Source organism: Mauremys mutica, chromosome 16 (assembly GCF_020497125.1).
Source record: "Mauremys mutica isolate MM-2020 ecotype Southern chromosome 16, ASM2049712v1, whole genome shotgun sequence".
In the NCBI taxonomy this organism is placed as follows: Eukaryota; Metazoa; Chordata; order Testudines; family Geoemydidae; genus Mauremys; species Mauremys mutica.
In genome coordinates, this window is record NC_059087.1 from 6290230 (window position 1) to 6315620 (window position 25391).

Sequence of the window (25391 nt, forward strand, 5' to 3'; positions counted from 1 at the left end):
TTTACACTAATAGAAGAGCTGAAAGGAGGAGGTGAGAATGAAAACAAATAAACACACGCACAAACAAAATAAAGGCAGCTACCTACATAAGGCCAAGTTCTAAGATCATGTATGGTAGTGGAAATCCAAGGTAACTGATTGAAGTCAATAGAGTGACTATGGACTGACACCAGTGTGAGTGAGATCAGAATCTGGTCCACAGACAGGAAAGGAGGGAAAGGGAACGGTGATTTCACATCCCCTTAACTATGGTCATCTAACTTCAGCATGGGGAATAGCTTGACTGTATTGAGATTCCTGCCTTCAGTAGCTCAGTGAGCACTCATGCAGTCCCATCTTGCATTTCATTGGAGCCAGTGCTAATTTGGATGCATAGAAATGGACAGTCAGGCCCCTTTCAATTGTCTTTTTGGCAGCCTAAACGTGTGACTGTGTCTCTGGCTGGCATTGCACTTACTGTACTCACAAATTGTTACGCCCCTTTGTTCAATGTTTAGGGATTTCCCCCTCACCTCGATGTTTTGTTGCCCCAATTTTGGTCTCTGGTTTCTTGCAACTCATTGCTTTGTTCTTTCAAGTGCCTCAGCTGGCTTGTTCCAGGCTGACTTCTTTCATTCTTGTGCAGGGCTGCCCAGAGGGGGAGGCAAGTGGGGCAATCTGCCCCAGGCCCCAGGCCCTGCTGGGGCCCCCACGAGAATATAGTATTCTATTGTATTGCAACTTTTTTTTTATGGAAGGGAAATTGCTTTGCCCCAGGCCCCCTGAATCCTCTGGGTGGCCCTGTTCTTGTGCCTCCTCTTGTTCAGTGGTGGTTTTTCCACTGTAGGGTACAAAGGAGCTCTGCCCCCCTTGAAACCAGGAGAACAAAACTCAAGGCAAAATGTACCTTCATCCTAACTCTATACATGGCTCTTCTTTATAGCCCTTCCAGACAAATGTCCAGAGAGCTTGATTTTCCTCTCACACTGGTGTGAATCAGGAATAAATCCATTGAAGTTAGTTGTTTTCACTGGTGTAAAATCAGTGTGAGTGGAGAAATGGGTCATGTTTCAGGACAGCCACTCCATTGTCCCAGTTGCATAGTGCACATTTCACTGGGGGGCTGCAAAGCAACTGCACGTTGTTCCTGAACAACCAGGCCACGGCATTAAGGCATCTAGGAGCACTTCATTGAGTGCTTTCATCAATCCACGTGAAACTAACGCAAGATACAGTGCCACACCTGCATTTCTGAGCTAGAGCTGCCACTGCTCCTGTTTCAGCATATGATCCAGACTTTTCACTGCGGGAATTCAGTTCCCTATGTTACAAAGCATGTAAGTACATATTGTGGCAAGGCACCTTCTCAGTCTCCCCAGCCTCTGCTGCTCTTAGCCCTGGTGAGACAGGCTTGGGTAATGTGGTCCCCCTTAGGACACAGGGGAAGTCTGCCCCCATCTCTCCACCAGTCCTTTTTAAAGTATTTTTACTCCCTTTTGGGAGAGAGTACTGCCTCTCCTCCTGGTGAGGCTCACTGTCTTACTGCTCCAGCACTCCTGGCAGCAAAGCTCCTTCTCTCTCTGCTCTTCCCCCCTCCTTCCTCCCAGGGAGGGGTTTAAAAAGGTCTCAGGCAGCCCCAAGTTGGAATCAGTTGATCCTAATTACCCTCAGGTAGCTCCCCCTCAGCTGATTCCAATTTGCTACCTTGGTAACCCTTTCTCAGCTGAACCTGATTGACCTGTAGTTGTCTCCCAGTTGATAAGGGGGAGGGCCTTTTAACCCTCTGGGACTGACTCCTACCGCTCCTTTGCAGCTGTCTGTCCTGAGTTTATCACAATATGTTGAGAAGTTCTTGGATGCAAAGTGATCACAGACTGACCAACTTGTTAAAGTGAAGGGGTATGCTTAAAATGCTTTCCTTTGTGACCAACAGCGTGAGTGGAATTGGTCAGAAATTTTCCAGTGGGATGCTTTTCTGTCAGAAAATACTGGTTCATTGAAACAAACTTCCTGTGGGAACATTTCAATTTTTACAAAATTTAATTTAGAGAAAATATTGAAAAAAGCGTTTTGATTAGATTGAAATCTTCCTCTGACATTTTCAGAATAGAACATTTCATTTTTTTTGTTTTGAAACAACTTTTTGTTTTTAAATTTCTTGTATTTGATATTAGTAAAAAAATGTTGAATTTGAAACAAAATGTTTCAACTGACCTGAAGTAAATAGTTTTCAAACATGTCACATTGTGGGAAATTTCAAAACAATAACAAATGTCAAAACCGTGGCATTTCGTACAAGGTGAAAATTCTGGTTCCTCCACAGCACTAGACAAGAACAGCTCAGCCCTGTCTAGTGCAAAACAACTGCATGCAAAGGAAAAGGCTGATGCCTCAACCACTGTGAGACCTTTCAGTTCAGAAGGAAAATGTGAAGCTTATGTGCTTTCCTAGGTTTCATACATAGGGGCTGAGGGCTCAAACAGAACTATGTATTAAGCATTAGGAGAGAGAACTTAGGCCTGGTCTACACTAAGGGGGGGGGTCGAACTAAGGTACGTGACTTCAGCTGAAGTCGAAGTACCTTAGTTCGGGCTACTCACCCATCCAGACGCCGCGGGAACGAAGTCCGCGGCTCCCCCGTCGACTCCGCCACCGCCACTCGCTCTGGTGGAGTTCCGGAGTCAACGGGAGCACGTCCGGAGTTCGAACTATCGCGTCTAGATTAGACGCGATAGTTCGAACTCCGAGAAGTCGAACGCCGCCCGTCGACCTGGCAGGTAAGTGTAGACCTACCCTTAGTGTAGTTTCTGGAAGGAAGCAGACTACACATGTTTGACTATGGACTCGTCTACATTCATTTTTTGCACCAATTAAATGGAGGGGGCAGAGGCTCAAGCTAGTTGGTTCTAGGAACAGGGCAGTGGTTTCTTACTTGGGATTTCTGCACTGGGAGCTAGGTTGTGAATTCAATTCTTGAGGGGGCCACTTAGGGCTCTGGGGCAAAATCAGTACTTGGTCCTGCTTGTGAAGGCAGGGGGCTGGACTCAATGACCTTTTGGGTCCCTTCCAGTTCTAGGAGATGGGTATATCTCCATATATTATTTATTTATTTATTTATTTTAAAAATCCGAGGCTTCTGGGTCAGCAAACTTTTTTTAGACATCAAGATTGAATAAAAATGTGGAGAAATTTTCCCTAGATGGAAACAGCAGCTGCCATGGAAACACACAAGCCATGTTTTATTTTTATAATTGGAGCTATACCAATCTCCTAGAACTGGAAGGGACCTTGAAAGGTCATCTAGTCCAGCCCCCTGCCTTCACTAGCAGGACCAATTTTTTTCCTTTTTCCCCCCAAGCCCAGATCCCTAAGTGGTCTCTTCAAGGCTTGAACTCATAACCCTAGGTTTAGAAGGCCAATGCTCAAACCACTGAGCTATCCCTCCTCACTAGTTTGAAAGTCTAGCTTGGGAAAGCCAACACTGACTCAGTTTTATTTTTAGAATGTTTGCAAAATCCAGGTAATTCTTCATTTAAAACACGTGGAATTTTGTAGATTTAGCAAATATGTAACCTAAGTCAATGGGGACTGTGGATAATTCACATTTCTTATGATCGACCCATTCACGGCAATAAAAAAGAGCATTAATTAAAAACAATTAGCCCCAACAGCGCAGATTGAGACAGTCTACTAAAAATAATGCAGTTTATATGCTTGTAATGGAGGAGAAAAATGGGTAGAAAAGGGCATTTCATATTCAGGCTGCCAAGGAGTTCTAAACCAGTGATTTATTTATGGAATAAATAAATTACTGGTTTAGTTCCTAGAGGAGAGGGAGGAAGCAACCCAAAGGTCTTGAAGCTGTGGAGTGAGACAAATAGCATGTCATCATGTATTTAGCAAAGTATAATGAAAACCTCAGAAAAACAGAGAGGAGGGGAGAGATATGTTCTCTAGGCTGGAAAGTTATTGAATGCTTGAAACCAGCAAGCTGAGAGTTTAAAGGATGGAGGAATTTCCCTGCCTCTTTCTCCCACAAACACCCTGAAGCAAATAACGGAGGGGAATAATTTAAAACTATTAAAAATACTTTGGCTGTGCCCTTTTTTTAAAGCAACGATGTTGTTGCCAAGTGATACCTGCTATTTTCTGCAAAGAACAATTAGTTGATTTCAGAAAAATTCATTTTAAAATGTCACAGTAATGACTGTGGTTTGCAAACAATGTATTTTATGGATATGAATTGTGGTTTAGTGTTAGAACAGTCAGAGTGTATGTAGCACTGTCAGTGTACATAGAGCTTTGCAAAAAAGGGCCTGATCCTAAACAGGGTGCAGAACACCCTCAGCCCCTGCTGAGGCCACTGGGAATTGTTAGTCCTCTGCACTTTGCATGATCAGATTCAGAGCAAGGCATAGTCCCTGCCCAGAAGAGTTTATGTTGTAAAGGCCAATCCTGCTTCACGCAAGTAACTTCACACAGGTGAGTGGTCCCACTGACATCTTTGCTGTCAGGATTGAACCCTAAAGGCTTGATTCTGCAAGGTGCTGAGCCCTTCCAACTCCTACAGAAATCAACAGGAGTTGAAAGTACTCAGCACCTCACAGGAGATGCTCAGGACCTTGCAGGATTAGGCCTCTAAGAGAAACAAGATGTGGAACAGCAGTTGAAATATGAGAGCGGATGGAGACCTTATTGGCAAGGAGAAGAAGACAGGAAAAATTCCTTGGAAACAGGGGGCCAGATTCTCTGCTGATGTAACTCTACTGAGTTCAATGGAGTCAGCTGGCAGAGAAGTTGACCCATGGAATTAAAGGAGAGATTTAAAAGAGAGAAAGGGTGTTCGGTGGGCAAGAACTGGGAAGCTGTTCCAAGGGAAGAGGCAGCATGAAAACAGATGCAAAGCTGTAAATGGAAGATGGAGAGAAATAGAGCACGAAGAAGAAGGAAGAAGTGTAGGGAGTGAAGGAGGAGTAGGTGGAAATGAGGTTTGAATTTAAACACACAAATTTGGAAAATACAAAAGTTGAGTTTCTCATAGCAACTCATTGCACGTGGCTGGCCAGATCCTGATCTCAGTCACACTGAAGACAATAAAGTTACTCCAGATTTACATCAGTGTGGGGTTACTTTGGATTTACACTGGTGTTCTGAGATTAGCATTTGACTCTGGGGTACCCATTAGGATAGACATTCACTCCAGAGCTTAATTTTGAAGGTGCATTTTGTAATCAGCAAATGCCTGTGGTTACCTATGGTCTCTACATCTATTTCCTTTCAACTGCTTCTCCGTTATTGGCTCTAAAATGTGCTGAGATTGCAAGTTTCTTCCTTCATCACCATGATCACCCTGAACTCTGCTCTGGCCCCACCATGATAATGAGTTGTTATGATTATTATATAACTGCTGTGTGAAGAATGCGGCATGTGTACAGTGGAAGCAATTTATCTTGGAGAGGGGAGGAGGAAACTGGATTGGCAGAGACGTCCCTGCAAATTAAACTAGGAGTAAATAAACCCATTAAACAATATTCAATCATACATGCAAAGCAGTGAGCAACAGTAAAGGCCAGCACAGACCATCTCACTGCCAATGCAATTTAATTTGTCAGAAACTCAGCTGATTTTAATTGTTTTTGACTTTGCCTCCAATGTGTTTCTACTACATATAGAATAAAATAATTTTAAATATGGATTAAAATAAAATATTTTTTAAAGGATATGTTAATGTCTTGTGCCTTCCTACAAGAATTTCAAAGCACTTAACAAACATCCTGGAAATAACTAGAGGCACAGGGAGACTCGCATGCATAGTTACTCATCTGCAGAAGTATTGGCAGGATTGAGGCCATTACTGAATTAAGTTTCAGATCACCTTTGGGAGGTAGGTCAGTATGATTTACCCCATTTTATTGATGGAGCAACCGAGACCCCAATTGTGCCATGGGAGCCCCAGGGCCACACCTCTACACTCTTATAGAGTTCATTGGAGGATAAGGGTTTGAGAAACAGAGAAATTGACTTCCCCAGCACTACACTGTGAGTCATTGCCAAAGCCAGGAATAGAATCTGTGGACCCAATTGTGCAATATGCTCTGCACAGTCAGAGCCCTGCACCCATGCAGAGCCCTGCTGAAGACATGGGGCGCTCCATTTGGGGTTCATTCATATTGGGCACCTTGCAGGACCAGGACTTTAATCTCTTGAGGCTCTAGTCTGTGCTCTAACCAGCTAGGGCGGCCAGACAGCAAATGTGAAAAATCGTGATGGGGGGGGGGGGGGTGGAATAGGAGCCTATATAAGAAAAAGACCCAAAAATCGGGACTGTCCCTATAAAATTGGGACATATGGTCACCCTATAACCAACAGACTACATTTCTTACACAAACTCCCCACATCTGTGGTTGTCAGGCAGCTGCTTTCCAGGGTAAATCCAGATGTTCTAAGTGGTTGGGCAGGTCTGTTTAAAAGAAAAAAGTGGGAGCCTTTAAGCAATAGAGCAAATAGTCTCAAAATATGATGTCTGAATAACAGCACTTAATAATCACTTGACATAGTTATTGATCATTTTTCAGTTAGCATTGTTTGGCAAATTACGATTGATATTAATGTTATATGTATTATATTTATGGATTGTTAATTATTATTGATTCTATTAATTATGCAGGATTGACAGTAATAATAATCTTCACTCATCTAGTCGATTAGGAACCAGATTTGCACACCTGGGGAATCTGGCTGCGAGGGGCTTTCCGAACACACCATCCCCGTGCGATGCTACGGGCACATGCCGCCTTTAAAGCTCAGGTCGGATCTATTTCCCTGCTCCCGCCCCCTCGCGGCGGAAGGATTCCGTGAGTGCGGGACGCTGGTAAAGCAACCCGCGCTCGGCGCTCTGCCTATAAACGGTTCCCGGCTGCCGAGCCGTAGCACTTAGTGTTCATGCGCCACCAAAGCTTCCTGAGAGGGGACGGCGGCGGCCATTTTGTGCGGTGCTGGGTCGCTGCTGAGAGCGGCGGGCGGGAGGCAGGCAGGCGAGCGAGCGAGCGCCGGGCCGGCGGGCAGCAGGGCGAGGCGGGCCACTCGGGAGCGGGAGCTGCGGGGTCCGCATTGCCGCTGAGAGGCGATGGCGGATATAGACAAGCTCAACATCGACAGCATCATCCAACGGCTGCTGGAGGGTGAGGGAGCGGGGGGCCTGGGGGTAAGCACGGCGGGGTCCCCGAGGGGAGGCGCTCGGCCCCGCCGGCTGCAGCAGAGGGAGGGTCCGGTGGGGCTGGAGCCTGTGGGAGGCTCGCGGCAGGGGGCGGGGACGCCGGGGCCGGCGCGGTGTGTGGGGGCAGCCCGGGCGGTGAGGGGGCCTCTGGTGCCCGGCCCCGCTCGAACAGGGCTGGCCGCAGCGGAGAGGCGCTTTGTGTGTGCCCCGGGGACCCCCCCCCGGCTTTGCCTGGCCGGCCTCTGCGTGTTAACGCCGGGTTTTCCTTCAGCGCCCGCCCGCGGGAAAACCAGGGTCCTGCGTGGGGCTGCTGGGTGCGTTCCCCTCCCCCCACCTCTTTGCAAGCGGGGGGCGATTTTTGGGGGGTGGGGGGGTAGAGAGAGGTTAAGAAGCTGAATGTCCAGCAGCCTGCCCGCCGCACACATGCGCAGTGGCTGGGCAGTCACGGGGGGGGGGTGTGTGTGCAAGTGCAGCTTGTCTCTGTATAAAGCCCTGGTTCTCGACCAGGGCTCTGGTGTCCCTTGGGGGGCCACGAGCAGGTTTCAGGGGCTCTGCCAAGCAGGGGCGACATTAGCCCAACGGTATGGGGTGGAAACCCGGGGCCCCGAGACCCGCCATCCAGGGCTGAAGCCAAAGCATCTTAGCTTTGTGGGGTCCCCTGTGGCATGAGACCCATTGCAGTTGCCCTGCTTGCTACCCACTAATGTATCCCCTGGCTTTTGTATGCAGAAAAACGGTGGTTGTGGCGCAAGTTTTTATAGCCTTTTTTGAGGGGGGGGGGGTTGCTCAGAAAGAAAAAGGTTGAGAACCCCTGGTCTAAAGGACAGAGACTGAGTCTGTTGTGGCAGCCTTTTTTAGCATAATCTGGGAGATTTTCTGTTCAGGTGGGAAGGGTTATAATTTTTAATTAAAACACTGTAATCAGTTACTTGTAGGAATACAAGCCTCTGATGATGGGTGTGTAATTATAAGGCTTTATAAACTGTAACTCATATTTGATTTTTTTTTAAAGTGAAAGTGGGCTGGTTTTGCAGTTTTAAATAAAATGGCATTTAGATGGTTTGTCTTACTGTCCATCTGTATTCCATTAGAGGGTAGGCGATAGGGAGGTGCATCCAGTGTCTAGACTTTCCTAAATAAATACGGGGGTTGTGCTGGGTTTAATTTTTTTATTTGGTCAGCATCTGATTAAAATGGTTTATTAATCTTTGACTAGGGTACAAGGTTGCAAAGTAGCCAATGGATATTCTCCTTGGAATAGAAAGCAAAATAATTGGTTAAAGAAGAAAACTGGATTTATCTAGCCTGTCTCAAGTCCGTCCATGCACTCATATGTATGAATTTACCCTGGAAGAGCTTGGCCAGGATTTTAATTTTTTTCCCATTTGTTACAAAGTAATCTAAGACTTTGCTTAGCCAGATACTAGATAAATGCCTTTCATCTCTTCCTTATTGTAAGGTATCTTTGACCTGGATAATGAAAGGCCAGGGCAAAGGGACAGTTGTGCTGCTATAGAAATTTAGGATTTACAAATCCAGCGGATTTGGTTTGTGAATGTGCTGTGTGTGTATATATATATAGAGAGAGAGAGAGTGTTTCTCATCTCTTGTTTTTTCTCTCCTTAATGGGGAGGGTTTTTGTTTTTATATATATATAGATATATAGATATATAGATATATATAGATATAGATTGCCTTTCTTTGACAAGCTTAGGCAGAAGTGTTCCTGAAACATCGCTGCTTTTTTGCAGGTGTCAGCTCCTTGTTTCAGTGCATTTGGTCTTTAAAAGTTGTTTGTATCGTGACTACTTACTGTAGTTCTTGTTTGCCTTGCTATAGCATAACTATCAGTAGTTTTTTCCAGGAAAAGAACGTAAATATGTCAAAGTTCTTTAACAAGAAAAAGTACACCTCTGCCTCGATATAACGCTGTCCTCGAGAGCCAAAAAATCTTAACCGCGTTGTAGGTGAAACCGCGTTATACTGAATTGATTTGATCCACCAGAGCACACAGCTCCCCCTGAGCATTGGTTTACCGCGTTATATCCGAATTTGTGTTATATCGGGTACCGTTATATCGGGGTAGAGGAGTATGTAGTTCAAATGTTAAAAGGTAGAACAAGTAGTAAGATTTATTTGATATTTTATATAATGTTTGTTTGCTGTCTAAGACTTTTTGGGATTGGATGGGAATGTGAAGGTTGCTATCTTGAAATTAGGGCTGTCAAGCGATTAAAAAAATTAATCGTGATTAATTGCATTGTTAAACAATAACAGAATACCATTTAAATATTTTTGGATGTTTTCTGCATTTTCAAATATATTGATTTCAATTAAAACACAGAATCAAAGTGTACAGTGATCACTTTATATTTATTACAAATATTTGCACTGTAAAAAACAAAATAAATATTTTTCAGTTCACCTACTACAAGTCTCTTTATCATGAAAGTTGAGCTTACAAATGTAGAATTGTTTTTATTTTTGAATGCAATGTAAAACTTTAGAGCAGGGGTAGGCAACCTATGGCATGTGTGCCGAAGGCGGCAACGCAAGTTGATTTTCAGTGGCATTCACACTGCCCAGGTCCTGGCCACCAGTCTGAGGGGCTTTGCATTTTAATTTAATTTTAAATGAGCTTCTTAAAAATTTAAAAAACCTTATTTACTTTAGCTACATCAATAGTTCAGTTATATATTATAGACTTCTAAAAGAGACCTAAAAACGTTAAAATGTATTAGTGGCACCCAAAACCTTAAATCAGAGTGAATAAATGACGACTCAGCACACCATTTCTGAAAGGTTGCTGACCCCTGTTTTTAGAACCTTCCAGTCAACTCAGTCCTATTTCTTGTTCAGCCAGTTGCTTGGACAAACAAGTTTGTTTACGTTTGCAGGTGATAATGCTGTCTGCTTCTTGTTCACAATGTCACCTGGAAGTGAGAACAGGCGTTCGCATGGAACTGTTGCAGTTGGAATCGCAAGATATTTACATGCCAGATGTGCTAAAGATTCATATGTCCCTTCATGTTTCATCCACCATTCCAGAAGACTTGCATCCATGCTGATGACAGGTTCTGCTTGATAACAATCCAAAACAGAGTGGACTGACACATGTTCATTCTCATAATCTGTGTCAGGATGCCACCAGCAGAATTGATTTTCTTTTTTGGTGGTTTGGGTTCTGTAGTTTCTGCATCAGCGTGGTCCTCTTAAGACTTCTGACAGCATGCTCCACACCTCATCCCTCTCAGGTTTTGGAAGGCACTTCAGATTCTTAAACCTTGGGTCAATAGCTGTGGCTATCTTTAGAAATCTCACATTGGTTCCTTTTGTGTTTTGTCAAATCTGCAGTGAAAATGTTCTTAAAGTTAACAACGTGCTGAGTCACTTGAGACTTCTATAACATGAAATATATGGCAGAATGCAGGTAAAATGGCCAGAGACATACAGTTCTCCCCTGAGGAGTTCAGTCACAAATTTAATTAATGCATTATTTTTTTAATGAGCATCAGCAGCATGGAAGCATGTCCTCTGACTGGTGGCCGAATCATGAAGGGGTATATGAATGTTTAGCATATCTGGCATGTAAATTTTTGAATTAATTGCGTGAGTTAACTGCGATTAATCGACAACCCTACTTGAAATACTACATAAATAGTACTTTAAAGAACTCACCAACAAGGTACTCAAAGGATATGGCCATGTCACTGTACTTATCACTACAAAAATTAGCAGTATTAACTAGTGTTGCATTGATTAAATGCCAAAGCTTTAACATTGAAACTTTATATAATATCAAGAAATTAAAGAGAGGATTTTAAACTGCTTGGGGCAGGTATTATTTTTCTAGATTTTAAATTACATATAACACTGTTTACAAATATTAACAGTTGTTCCCACAACAGCTAGTTCTGCCCCTTTATATTTATTTAGTGTATTATATATTTACTCCTATTTTCAATATGAGCTATAGCAATCAGTTGCTACATGGAGTAAAAACTTAATTTTGTTATAAATCTCAGTGATACTGGATTAATGTAGCCTTCTGTATTTAATACCATTTTTAATAAACTAAGGCCAAAGACCCATTTTTGCATTCAAGTAAATAGCTGTGTTTTGAATAGAAGTGTTAAGGTGTGATTGTGTATCTTAAAAGGGAAATAACATGTAAAACCCACTATACTATTTTAGTTCTTACAACTTCCCAACCCTTTTTTCCAAACTTGGGAAAGCCGACATCCCCATTAACTATGTAGGTAACATTTTAAAAGTTAACTTGAACAGATGCATTTCATCTAAATACAAAAATGTTTTTATGCTCAAATTCTCTTAGTGTATTTCATCCCAAAAGCCTCACTACCATTCTTTTCTTCTTCCACTCAGTAAATGTTCTTTGGGCTTTGCTGAGCAAATTTGAGAGAGTGAAACCCAAATGATGATTTCTGGATTATAACTCGTCTAAAAAGAGGCCCTGGATAAAGCTCCTCCTCAACCATAACTACAGTAGCACTGGTAGCATGACCAAACATTTACTTCCATTAAAATGTGCTAATATTTAGGTGTGCGCACATGCATATATCTGAAACTATTGCATAACTTCATATAATTATATCTCAATCAAATTCCCCTCAAATGAATAACACTTCAGACTGGGTTCTCCATTGATTAAAAGTTTGTTCCGATGGATTACCACATCTCTCAAATTTAATCCTAAAACCCTTTAGTGAAGGCTTAATCTTTAGAGCTATCTTGTATTTCAGTATACCTGTCCTTAGAAACTACATACTCCTGCATTTTGTAGGTAATAGTCAGATTTCTAAATGTTTTGCTAATAAAATTAAAGCATCCGGACAGGTAATTTGGAGCTAACAGAACCTAATATCAATGGAAATATCTTTGTGAAACACTTCAAATCAATGAGAAGGTGTTGGGATTTAAAAATTGCTTCATTATTTATAACATAGTTTTTAGTCTTGTGCTCTTTGCGGAAGACTCAAAGTGAAACTAACCAGAAAATCTGTTTTCATTGTCCACTCAGAATGAAGTGATTTAATGGTAAAGAGTAAATTACTTTGTTTTAATAATAGAATGTTAATGTAATTGAATTTTCATAAAAAGGATAAAAGTTATGTTAAAAATTCAGTGTAGAAATTGAATATAGTGATTGTGCAGTTACCTATAACTTTTAATGTCAGATTATAGTCACACATTCAAAATATAAAGGAAAAGACTGCGGTGACAAAACATGGATTCACGTGTAAAACAGAAATATACTTTGTCTTGAATATCCAATTCTTAATACCCATTTGAAGCATCACATTAATATGATACCTAGGAAAGAGTCAGTGTGAAATGTGTTAAATTAATAAACTCAAATCTAAACAGATTATGGTTAATTTCAGTTAAAATTTGTAGTTCTTGGGCTGAAATTTTTAAAGACAGTTTAAAAAAAAGTTACTGGTATACCACCTCCCCCTTTTTTTTATAAATGTAATCTAGCCCATGTTCATCGAACCATAGAAATGTAGTGGTGGAAGGGACTTCAAAGTCATCAAGTCCAGCCCTCTGTGTTGAGGCAGCACCAAGTAAACCTGACCAATTTATGTCTAAGCTCTTCTTACAAATCTCCAGTGATGGGGATTCCCCAACCTCCCTTGGAAGTTTATTGCAGAGCTTGACTACTCTTACAGTTAGAAAAAATTTCCTAATATCTAACCTAAATCTCCCTTGCTGCAGATTAAGGCCATTACTACTTGTTTTACCTTCAGTGAACTTGAAGAACAATTGATCAGTCCTCTTTAAAACAGCCCTTAACATATTTGAAGACACTTATCGAGTCCATTCCCATCCCCCTTCTTTTCTCAAGAGTTAAACATGCCCCAGATTTTTTAACCTTCCTCGTAGTGCCAGTTTTCTAAATCTTTTATCATTGTTGCTCCCTTCTGGAGTCACTCCAGTTTGTCCACATCTTTCCTAAAGTGTGGTACCCAGAACTGGACATGATACTCCAGCTGAGGCTTCTCCAGTGTTGAACAGAGTGGGACAAATGCCGCCTGTGTTTTACATACAGCACTTCTATTGATACACTTTGGAATATTAACCTTTTTTGCCTCTGCATGACACTGACTCGTATTCAATTTGTGATCCAATATAACCCCCAGATCCTTTTCATCAGTACTACTACTTATTCCCCATTTAGTAGTTTGATTTTTTTCCTTCCTACGTGCAAAGTAGTTCACTTGTCTGTCTTAATTTCTTCTTGCTGATTTCAGACCAATTCTCTAGATTGTCAAGATCTTTTTGAATTCTAATCCCGTCCTCCAAAGTGCATGCAAACTCCCATCTTGGTGTCATCCACAGGTTTTATAAGCATACTCTCCACTCTATTATCCAAGCTATTTATTAAAATATTGAATAGTGCTGGACCCAGAACTGACCCCTGTGGTGCCCTACTAGATTGAACAAACCATTGATAACTACTTGAGTACAATGTTTAACAAGTTGTACACCCACAATATAGTAGTTTTATGGAGACCACATTTCAAAGTAGCTGACACTTTAAAAAATGAATCTGTATGATTGGATTTTAAAGACTTGCGCACACACTTTAAACTTTCTTCTCATTGTAATGTAAATATTTGACGCTTCCTTTATTCCTCCAAACATGTATAGTACAAAGCCATTTGACTGGTCACAACCTTAAAGGACAATTCAATGAAAATATAATACTTATTTTATAGATAATTCTGCCTGTAATCGACTCTTTATTTCTCTTCCCTTGTTCTGAGGGCACTTAGAGTTTATATACTCTTGCTGCTTATTCCCGTTTGCAGAATGTTCCAGTAACTTTCACAGCATACATTGATAGAAGAACGAGACTTGAAGTGGGGAGTAAGTAACAGGAACACTACGTGGAAGAAAGACGTTTCTTAAAATTCCCCTTAGTAATAGAATGAGATGTACAAAAATATGTTCAGCAATACCTGAGCATATACCAGCTGTATAAGAATAAGAAAGGAGTTTTAGTCAGCTTCTGAAATTGCCACTTCAAGGTTGCAGTTGCCTGTCTGTAAAATTAAAAGGGCTAGTTACAAGAATGTTTCTAGGAAAGATGCCTCTGAGAGAATGACGCCTACACTGGGAAGAGTCAGTAGTGATCAGACAGCAATGAAAAGGGGTTCTAGGAAATGCCTAAACTCCCATTCTTAAGGCCAGAGATTTTTAATCAAGACATTCCAGGGTTTTTAAAGCTGAAGCATGGCTTTGAAATACCAGTCTTCGTGCACTTCTGATATTTTGTTTTTATAACTTTAGCCTTCTAACTGCTTTCTGCATTTAGTGCATATCACTAATCTTATTACATACAATATAAAAGTAGATGCTGATCAAAAAGGGAACTTCGTAGTTTGTGTTGACACTTTCTAAATCAAATACAATAATTTTTTGATTCAAAATGGCTTTGTTTCAAAATGTACTTGCTTTATTTTAAAAAACCAAACACCTTAAAGATTAAATGAAACTGCTTTTTTGAACAAAACATTTCATTTGACCTGGAACAAATCTTTTTACTCTTTCATTTGCTGAGAAATCCAAACATTGCTTTGGGTTGACTTAGAATGAGTTTTTCAATTTTATGGAATGGTCAGCAAACTGAGAAATTGGTTATTCATGCAGCTGGACTCCACAGTAATATCTTGAAAATGAGATTGAAACTTGCTCAGCTTACTGAGGTGGCAAAAGAAAATAAAACAATCAGAGGAAAAAGGATTAACTGACACGTTAAAACAGATGACCAAGATCTTAAATGGGTGCCTAAGGGTAGGCTCCTAAACCTATTATAAACCATTTGTTTCTGAAAATCTTGGTTCTCTCTGTGCTAGAGCTTCCACAGTTACTACCAAAAGGGAGCTGTAAATTATGCATCCCAACTTTGCCGGTGTAGATGCAGCCAATGAAAGCTAAAACTCTACTTTTTTTGTTTTTTAGAGAGAGTGCTGAGATCCCGGCTAATACATGAAAGACTCCAAATCAAATATGCACATTTACTACACCCAGGTTTCTGTTCCTAGTAATGCCTCTTACATGTTGGTTTGAGGAGACATCCATCTATCTCTGTAAATGGGGGAAAAGGATTTCCTGGGCCTTAGAAAGGGAGGCCTTAGGTGGGAGGGGAAAATGGATAAACTTGCATAGGCAGTGTTTATAAAGTTTTGCCTTCTTCCTAAAGCAAATAATTTGATTTTGTACATTTTTGTTGTTGGTTTTTTTTCCCCCTCCCTCTTTAAAACTGCATCTACTCATTCCTTAAACTTCTGGTTAGGTAGGAAGCATTTTCTAGTGGTTTAGTGCATTGAGCTGGGACTTAGAGCCAGAAATTCAACCCAGCCTCCTATTACATCCTGTGTGACCTTGGGCAAGTCATTTCCCTTCTCTGAGCCTTGTTCCCAGGCTTCTGCTTGAATGTGTAACACTGCTCTCCCATGTTTTGTCAATTTAGAATAAAAAGGTGTTCAGGGCATGAACTGTTTCTTACTATGTTTGTACAGTACCTAGCACAATATGGCCCTGGTGCTGGTTGGAGCCTCCAGGTGCTACTGCAATACATAGAATAACTTATTAATTGATGTTTTAGCCTTACAAAGCACTCTAAGGTGTCTGTCTTTGGGAAGAAACTTTTCCTTTCCCACAAAAAGTTATTACATGGAATTCTTATTTCCTAACTCATCCTTAGGTAAAAAAAAGCCTTTAGTTTCTAGAAGTAAATGCAAATATTTTTCATTGTTTTTCAAAAAACAGAGTTCTAAATACTTTTGCATCTAACATTTCAAGCATTTCATTGTTTTTTGTGAAGATCCTTATAGAGTTCATGCAGTTGTGGAAATGAAAGTGCAGTCTTCCTCAAAACAAGCCACCAAGTTCAATCATTGTTGTCTTTCACAAATACAGCCACTCCACCATGTTCTTCTAAGGAGAACCACTGCCCATGTGCTCCTGTAGCTGGTCATAATGCTAGGGATGCAAGTTGAGGTGGTTAGTGGTGATCACTGAAACAGCAACAGTGTTTGTGTGGAGGTGTCTCCATGTTTGCTCCATAGTCAGTCTTGTTTCACAAAGGAGCTAGCGTGGTGAAGCTGTTGTTGAAGATGAGCTTGGAGACATATTCTTGCCAACTAATCTTGTATTTGTAGCATTTAGGTCAGCTGCATGGAGCGCTCAGGCGTTAACTTCTGAATATGAACTCATCTGTCTTTTTAAAAGTTCACTGCACTCAGATCTGGCAACTTGTTCTGAGACTTCTCTGGCTTTCTTTTAAATCCCATGCTGCTGACAGAATTGTAGGAGCATTTTATTAAGCAAGCTATTTAAGTAACCCTATTTCAAAGCTCACTGGGCAAGCCTGGTGCATGTGGTACACGTGGTATTCCTAATTAACAAGGAGTGCTCACTAGTTTGGAAACCTCTAGTTTGGAATGGATCATACCCTTTAGTGGACTACATTCTGCAGGGATGCAGCAGTGTCTAATAGAATTAGGTACTTAAAAGTTGGAAGACCTGGATTCTATTTCTGCCGCTATCACTGATATGGACAAGTCACTTAACCTCTACCTCAGTGAATGCACATTACTACTTATAACAGTCTGAGTAAATATTACATAAAATGCTATTTTGTTTTGCAGTCGTATGCGAAGTACACATTTTCAATTTGGTGGTGCTACTGTGAGCTTTAGTCTTATCAAAGTTAATAGCTCTAGAATTTTCTCTCTTGTGGTATGTATACACTGCAGTGTAAGCCCAGGGTTCAAACTCAGACTCAAACCTAACCCTCTTTTTGTCTACACACAAATTGCTCAAAGGGTCCCAGGACCCCATGGGGGAGGAGGGTCCGGGCCTGAGTCAGGCCAGAACCCAGAGTTCAAGCCTTACTGTTTTGCAGTGTAGATGCTGCTCTACTGGACTCATGCTCTAGGAGTCTGCCAAAAGTATTCCACAAATCTCACAAGGTGACACTTTGTCCTCTGGACAGTCAAGTTTAGTGAGCAGTTAAGTTTTCCCACATTGCACCATGAACAGAGGGCTAGAGCAGCCACATTTTTTGGGATTGCACTAGGAAGCCTGGGATATGGATGGTTGGACTTGGGCCTGCATAATGTAATGTAGATGCTGGAGCCTCAGGTTGGGATCAACAGTTCAGCAGTCCCTAACATGGGGTTATAATGAGCATAGATACTCATGCCCTTGGTTAACAAACCCAAGGTCTGCTAACTTGAGTTCTGCTAATCCTGGGCTTATGTTGCAGTATAGACATACCCTTAGATTGCCTACACTGCAGTTAAAAACCCACAGCTGGCCTGTGCCAGCTGACTTGGGCTCTAGGACCCTGTGAGGTGGGAGGGTCCCAAAACTTGGACTGCACCCCAATTCAAAACATCTATACTACAGTTAAATAGCTATTTAGCCCAAGCTCCGTGAGCCTGAGTCACTGGTGTCTAATTGCTGTGTATACATACCCATAGAGACTCAAGCATCTAGGAGTAGCTTTTCAGTTCCAGTTCTGAATCTGAAATAGCCAACTCAGCAGGAGTCAGGAAGTACCTTTCCAACACATCAAGACAGAAGTATCATATCGCCATCAGCAATTCAAGCAGATTAACCATATTTGCTAGTTTAGGAAGCATTAAGACTACAGAGAACTAAAATTTCCATTCTCTGGCCTGGTTTCACCTTTGGACCAAAGCATTCCAAAGGTCATGTAAAAAAAAAGTACCTCACTGAATTTCAAGAGATTTCCCCACTTCTCTCTTTCAGTCTATCATTTTATGGCAATGAATTTAATGTGCACTGGCAACAGAGTGATCAGTTTCTATTTTCAAGACAGTCGGCATCCAAAGGACTAGAAATTGCTTGTTCTTACATGAAAATAAAAGATTCTGGCATTTCAGTGGAGAGAAAAATCCCTGAAAATTTAATACTGATTTCAGTTTCAAATTATCACGTAACTTCTAGCAAAAATAGACTTGTGCCATCTTTGTTTGGTCTAGTTACAAATATAATTGAGAGCCTGTGGATAGCATATTTATTGCTCATTCTAAGCCTTTTTAATCTCCTTGCTTTTTTAGAATGTGGGATGCAGGGTTTCAGTGTAGTAGTAGTAGTACCTATAAGACTGACTAATGCAAGGTTAAATCTGTTTCCTCTCTACAGAAATTACAGATAAGACTAGACACTTGTTAAGCTTTTTAAAGCAAAGTTTAATTTTAATATTTAAATGTTAATTTTGCTCTCTTTTATAATGCAATTAAGTTTGATCACTTTTTCTATAAATTTCTGTTAATTTGCTGCTGGATATTTGGCAATTTGGACAACTTGCTCAGCTCAAAGTGTTTAGAAAATTGCTATATGGCTGAGTAGCTTCATGCTCAATAAACTATTATGAAATAAAGATTTAACTTTCATTTCCATGCTTCATGACTTTTAACATTTTAATGCAACACTTGAAATTTAGTGGCAATTCCAGTAATGCCATATAATGTCAATGATGTATGATGATATAGATATGCAGTGTTATAGCCATGTTGGTCCCAGGATATTAGTGACACTGTGGGTGAGGTCAGATCTTCTATTGGATCAATTTTGTTGGTGAGAGAGACATGCTTTCAAGCTTACGTAGAGCTACTCCTGGGGAAATTCTGTGCCTAAAAAATAAGCACACAATATTTTAAAATTCTGCATATTTTATTTGTCAAAATAACACCACATAATCACACCAGTTTCAATTATTTTTGGTCATTTATTTCAAAATACCTGTCAGCAAGTATGTCTGTAACAATACAGACAACAAAAAAGATTCAGGAAATGTTTTTTTGACAAATAGATTCCTTACTAGGCATACAGAACTCTGAGTAATAATTCATTTAAACTACAATACAGAACCGTTTCCCTCACACCCCTCAGAAGCAGTGCAAAGGCTTGGGGGAGTCGGGGGTAATGGAGGAGCTGAGGGAGAGGGAAGTAAATTGCTGGGAAGGAACCTGGATGTGAACTTGGAGGGTTGTTGGGTATGGGTGGGAAAAGTATGGAACATTTTTTTGGGGGGGAGGGGGATGGGGGGGAAGGGATTGTTAGGGAGCTTCCCCCATGCAGACCCTGGCTGACCCCTAGCCTCTCCTATTCAGTCAGGCACATCTGCCCCTGTTCCCATGTATTCCTGCACCCCCATGTGTCTTTGCACCACCTGTCCAGATGTGTTCCTTTGCTCCCACTCAGACATCCATCCCCCTTCTCCATCCCCCCATCCCCATGTGGCTCTGTCCCCCCCCCCCCAGCTACTCCCCTGTTCTTATGTAGCTCTGCACCCCCCTGTGGCCCTGTGCCTCCACTCCCATTCAGCCTCTGCCCCAGTCTGTCCTCACTCACTAGCCCTTATGAGCCCCTGTGTGACCAGCACCCCATAGCTCATGTCTCCTAACCTGGCCTGACAGGCGCTGTGAAGAAGGCACTACAGGCTCTTTCTCTTCCCTTGCTGGCCGGGAGCAGCTGTGTGGTACTATTGCTACTTTGCCCGCTGGTGGGAAAAAGGAAGAACTGTAGCAAAATTTCAGCAGAAGCTTTTTTCTGTGCAAAAAAATAAAAATAGGTACATCTCATTAATTCTGTGCATATGCAGTAGCACAGAATTCCTCTGGGAGTAATAGAGCTCTTCTTCAGGTCTGGGAAACATGCTCAGGCCTAGTCTACACTGGCAATGCTAAAGCGCTGTCGTGGCAGCGCTCTAATGTGGCTTGTGTGGGTGCGACACTCTTTTAAAAACCTCCATGGGGGCATAGCTACCAGTGCTGGGCGCACTGTCTACACTGACACTTTATAGCGCTGAAACTTGCTGCCCTGTAAATTGCCAGTGTAGACAAGCCCTCAGTGTCACAGCTAAACACAAGAGTGAATCAGTTGTTTATCATAGTAGTTAACGCATTTCAAAGGGCAATTCCAGGTGAAGTGGCCTGTTAATACTGCCCATAAGGGAGAAAGGAAGGTGGGCAAGGCAGCTAGGGCGGGCAGTGTGTGTGTTATAGATTGTTGTAAAATAAGCCATACATCCAGTGTCTCTATTCGGTCCATGTTTTTTAGTATCCAGCAAAGTTATGAATTTAAGCTACCAATCTCATCTTTTGAGGATGAGGACTGATAAGTCAAATACTGAGTGATGTCTTTTTCACCCTCCGGTGATGTGGTGTTTTTGTCTCATCATTTTCCTGTGAGTTCATTCAAGATATAGTAATTATCTGGTTTCACCCACGTAGTTGTTGGGACATTTAGTGCACTGGATGAGGTACACCATGTGTTGTGATAGGCATGTGTGAACCCATGGATCTTGAAGGCTATGTTACGGGGGCTATTGATCATTGTAGCAGTGGAGATATGTCTGCAGCTTTTGTATCTGTTCTGGCAGGGTCTGGTGCCGATTTTGAGTAGGTGTCCAGGTCTGTGGGGAGCTGGCTTCTGATGATGAGCTTTGAGAGGTTGGAGGGGATGTTTGAAGGCCAGAAGAAGGGGTTAAGGAAAACTTTATTTCAGGATGGGGTCCTCATTGATTATGGGTAAAGCTAAGATTTTGTCATAGATATTTTTAGTAAAAGTCATGGGCAGGTCACTGGCAATACAGGGGGTCCCTGGTATACGTCTCCGCCTTATTTATCGTTTCATGTATCCCATCGCTCATCAGTAGGGGAACGTATTCTGATTCACATCAGTCCTGATCCGCATATTCATCGCTTCACCTTTTGCATGACTTTTGTTTGGGTGCTTCCCCCAGCGTTCAGGAGGCGCTGGGAAGGAGGAGGAAGAGTGGAAATGTGGCATGCTTGGAGGAGGGGGCGGAACTGGGCGGGAAGAGGTGACCCAGGCCACTATTTCTTATGGGGAAAAATTCCCCGGTATCCGTTGTTTCAGTATCAGTCATCCTTTTCAGAACACAACCCCGACATATACTGGGGACCCCGTGTAAAGAAAATTTCATGGAAGCCCATGACCTGTCCCTGACTTTTACTAAAAATGATAAAATGAGAAGGGACTGGGCAACTGTGGGGAGGCTGGGAGCTCTGGGGCCCCCACTACCTGTTCAATTTCAGAACTTCAAAAAACTCAATTTGTGATTCTGCAGCCTTGTCTACAGTAGGAAAAATTAGTACCTGTGACATCAACTGATACTACTAAACCACAAGTGTAGGCAAGCCTCGTATGCTGGAATTCTGTCTACACTAGTGGTTAGGTTATTGCTACTACCATTGCGACTGTACCTGGTATGACAGTTGATGTCACACAGATCCTAATTTTTCTAGAATAGACAAGGCTGCAGAATCACAAGTAACATACTTTAAAAGGTGTTCCGGAAAGGAATTGGGCAACTTAGTTTTTTAAAGTTCTGAAACTGAACTTCATTATAAAAATTACAAGTGGGGTGGGGGCGCTAGGGTCAAAGAATGGTATGTTTTAGTCCATTAAGAGTTAAACAGGCTATATGTGTCTATATAGAAAAGTGAGTATCCATATTATGCTTGCTGGCTGCTATAATATGGGTATTCTTTTCTAGTATAGGCACCTTGACTGGACTAAAATCTAAACCTTTTTTTAAATTCCTGACTTTGTGCTACTTATTTTCAAATTGGAAAACATCACACCTAAAGACTAAGCACTGTCAAATTTATTTGTTAAACTTTCTGTGTTATGACACTCTGGTTCTTGGATAGTAGTTCCAATTTTAGCTTTAGTAAAAATTAATTTAAAAGTTATCTCTGTGAATACAAGGGGTTCAACGAAGCAGATTTTTTTTCTTTGCCTCTAGGTCACCATTGATGTAATAATAACCTTGTTATACTTGGATGCTTATTTGCTCTTCTATTTAAAATGGATACAGATTGGCATGCATTATTCTTTACTTGTTAATCTTATCCCACCTGTTTAAGGTGTTTGAAACTGATTTACAACTTCTCACTAAATGTTCAGGCAATGTCTAATTTGCACAAGTATACTGCAGGATAGATGTAATCTTACTTCAATAGTCAGAAGGAACTTTTCACTTAACTCTTGCCAAAAAGCGTACCCGCTACTTTGAGCAGTTCAGTTGAACCATGGTTATAGAATGTTTGTTACCACACTACAAGTACATGGTCTAAAACAGGACAGTGTTAAGCTCATTCAGAGGAAAGGATTTAATTCAGTTTTTAACTATAGTTGTCTGTAGTATAAATCTAGGGCTGAATACTCCCCTCAGTCACAGCAAAATGCCCAGCAATGTCAGTGGGAGGCTTGCACAAAGATTATAGGTATGTACTTCTATGTATTAATGAAACTTTTGTTGGTGTGGTCCCTTTATTGTGAGACAGTATCACCCAATAGTAAAATACGCTCACCTTTAGGCCCTCGACTGTTTCTGCATTTTGTTTCTCTTGTTCTTCCATCTGCATTTCCTTTCCTACCGCAACTTCTCATCTCCCATCCGTTCTCCATTTCCTGCACTACAGTAGTCAGCAATGAGAAAGTTGATATTTGTATCATTGTTGGCCTTTAGAGTTTACACTCCAGCGAGGTTAAAGGGGGTAGAGGAGTTTAACGTCTGAGTCGCTATCTCAGGCTGTCTGCAGTCTCGGACAACATTTGTATCAGTTTTCATTAGGTTCATGTTTGGAAGATTCCTTGCAACTGAGGGCAAAAAACTTTTAAAGAAGAACTTTACACTCTGCATAAGCTGAATGCCATGTGGGCCACAGGTGCATCAAGTGGCCTGGGTAGTTGATACCACTGACCTAGTATGTTTTGTTTAATATATTGGACTATGAAGTAATATTTAATGTCCTATTATATACAGTTGGAGACTGCATCTCAAAGTGCGTCCTCTAGTTGCTTCAAGCACCAGCTTCAGGCACCAGTTTCTGCTACAATACTCAGTGTTGCGTATTTGTCTGTTGAAGACAAACGTCAACAGGCTCCACTTGTTCACTAAAGACTCAGATGCTATAGGACAGCAACTCAGTCTCTTGTAAGGATTGCCTTATATACAACTTGGGCCATTTGCCAGCTGATGTATTTTTCTGCAGACTGTCAGAGCACCTAGCTACTTCCTTCTCTATGTAATGGAGGTAGATTGCTCCTAAGTGCCTCTCTGATTGCTCAGAAACACCACCGACATCTAGTGTGTGATCAGAGATGCGCTCACAGGAGAGTAGCATTTGAAGACTACTAGAGCCTTCTTCACAACTCAGAATTGTAATTAGTCTTTTGATGTCCATTGCTAAAAACCCACTTCTCTATGGCCACGCTGCAGCCCAGATGAAGACCCTCTTCTATGCAAACTCTCTCTCTCTCTGCGCAGATACAAATTCGTATATCCATGGATATAAATCAGTATCTGTGGAACTTCAGCAGCGAAAGGAGCAGAACATGGAGCCAGCGCCCCACACTGTCAGCTCCTCCAGTGTGGCTGTACTGCCCCCAACCCAGCCCGTTGGGGCAGGCACCAGGCTCACCGGCAACTGTCCCTGGTCGCGCTCTTGTGTTTGTGCAGTGCGCATGCCCCTGGACAGGACACTCAGACAGCTGTGTGGAAGGGCTGGAGGCAGGGCTGGGGCCGGTACAGCCGTGCTGGAGGAGCTGCTGGCATGGGGCACTGGCTTCTGAGAGCAGTGACCCCACGTTCTGTTCCTTTCACTGCTGCGGTTCCCAGGAGAGCCCTGCGGTTCCACGGATACCGATTTATGTCCACGGATATAAATTTGTATCCATGCAGGGCTGTAATTATAGTGGACAAGTTAGTTCTTTGAGTTCCCTCTAATACAATTCTAGCCACTGATAGTAGCTTTTAATTTACTGAAATTTAGGCTTTAAAAGTTTAGTCCCCATTGAGAAACTAATCCATGAAGGTTAGACCTCTTTGGCCTTGATTGTGTTTGGGGGTTGATCCTAACCGTGTTCACTGGTTCAGCTGAACTAGGGGAGCAGTAATGTAGACAAGTTCTAATGGCAGCTTATGTTTTAGCTAAACCTGCTGACTAAAATAGTGATTTAAAAATTTAGAAACCACCTGAGTTTTATCAACACTATGGAGCTGGTTTGAATGGTGAATAGGATTTTTTGTAAACTTCTCTTTCGAAGACACAGCCTTGGATACTGCCACTGTTAGACTTAAGGTATTTAAATCCCCAGGACACTCTGGAATGCCATTTGAGATCTGGAGGGATGGGCCTGTAATGAGTCAACTGTTGAGGTAAAACACTTTGCCTAAGAGGGACATTTACAACACACATCCTTTTTTTTCTATTTAACAGGGCAAGGAGGAGACAAATATTGTCTTCACTCTGCTGTTATTGCACAGGGCATATCCCTAGCAGGAGCTATCGTACTGTCATAGTGTTATTTTAATGTTTATTTTCAAAGAGCACTGGGAGGCAGTAAAACTGAAGGGAAAGCTGAACTGGTGGCATAGTTATTCAGAACAGAATTGGACTGAGCTGGGGTTCTTACTGTTAAATTAGCAAAGGTTGGGGACACCTTTATTTTTAACTTTCAACACCCTTCAATAACTGAAGTATTATTGACAGATTGGGGAGGGAGCCATTTGGGGTAGTGCAGAAATGTTGGGATGCAAGGGATGAGGAGAATATTGTCGATACTGGAAGCTTGTAACAGAAGGGGTAGAGGATGGGGGGGAAAAGCAGGAAAAGAACTGAGGATGGGATATATGGAGCCGGTGGTAAGAAATAAGATAGTGAGAAACCCAAATCCAAAAGGGTTAGGGTGGAAGCTAGGAAAAACAATGGTACGTTGTATTTTTTGTTGGTTTTTGTGTTAGAGAGGATTTTAAGAGTTTGTCTGGGCTATCAATCATGTAGCCAAGAAACTCAAATGGAAAGTCTAGAAAATCTGCTGTCTAAAAGAGTAGAGTAGATTCCCTCTCAAATTTAAATTAAATTCTTTGTAATCTTGAGTCGGTCAGTCTCGTTCAGAATGAATTTTGATGATCACTTTGAAAAACTTTAGTTTGTCACCAGAATGCGTAAAATGGAGGGGGGGGGAATGCACTGGAGGGATGCAGAGCTCTCCCTGCAGCATCGACTACAAAGGCTTCAGTCCCGCGGGGCTGGGCTCTCTGCTCCGGCATTGTGCCGTGGATAAATTCATGGTGGCTAAGTCCATAAATGGCTAT

The 25391-nt window shown here is 41.8% G+C and overlaps 1 protein-coding gene across 2 annotated transcripts in view; it reads left to right on the plus strand.

Annotated features, from left to right (window-relative positions):
* The first annotated feature begins 6941 nt into the window (after window positions 1-6941).
* PPP1CC (protein phosphatase 1 catalytic subunit gamma) overlaps window positions 6942-25391 on the plus strand; it is a 28963-nt gene continuing 10513 nt past the window's right edge. Inside the window, exon 1 of one of the 2 annotated variants that reach the window (XM_044990228.1) lies at window positions 6942-7160. In XM_044990228.1, coding sequence (XP_044846163.1) covers window positions 7106-7160 — 55 coding nt within the window. In that variant the 5' untranslated portion in view covers window positions 6942-7105. Of the gene's footprint in view, window positions 7161-14069; window positions 14090-25391 lie in introns of those variants that run through there. The other variant, XM_044990229.1, reaches the window with a different exon arrangement.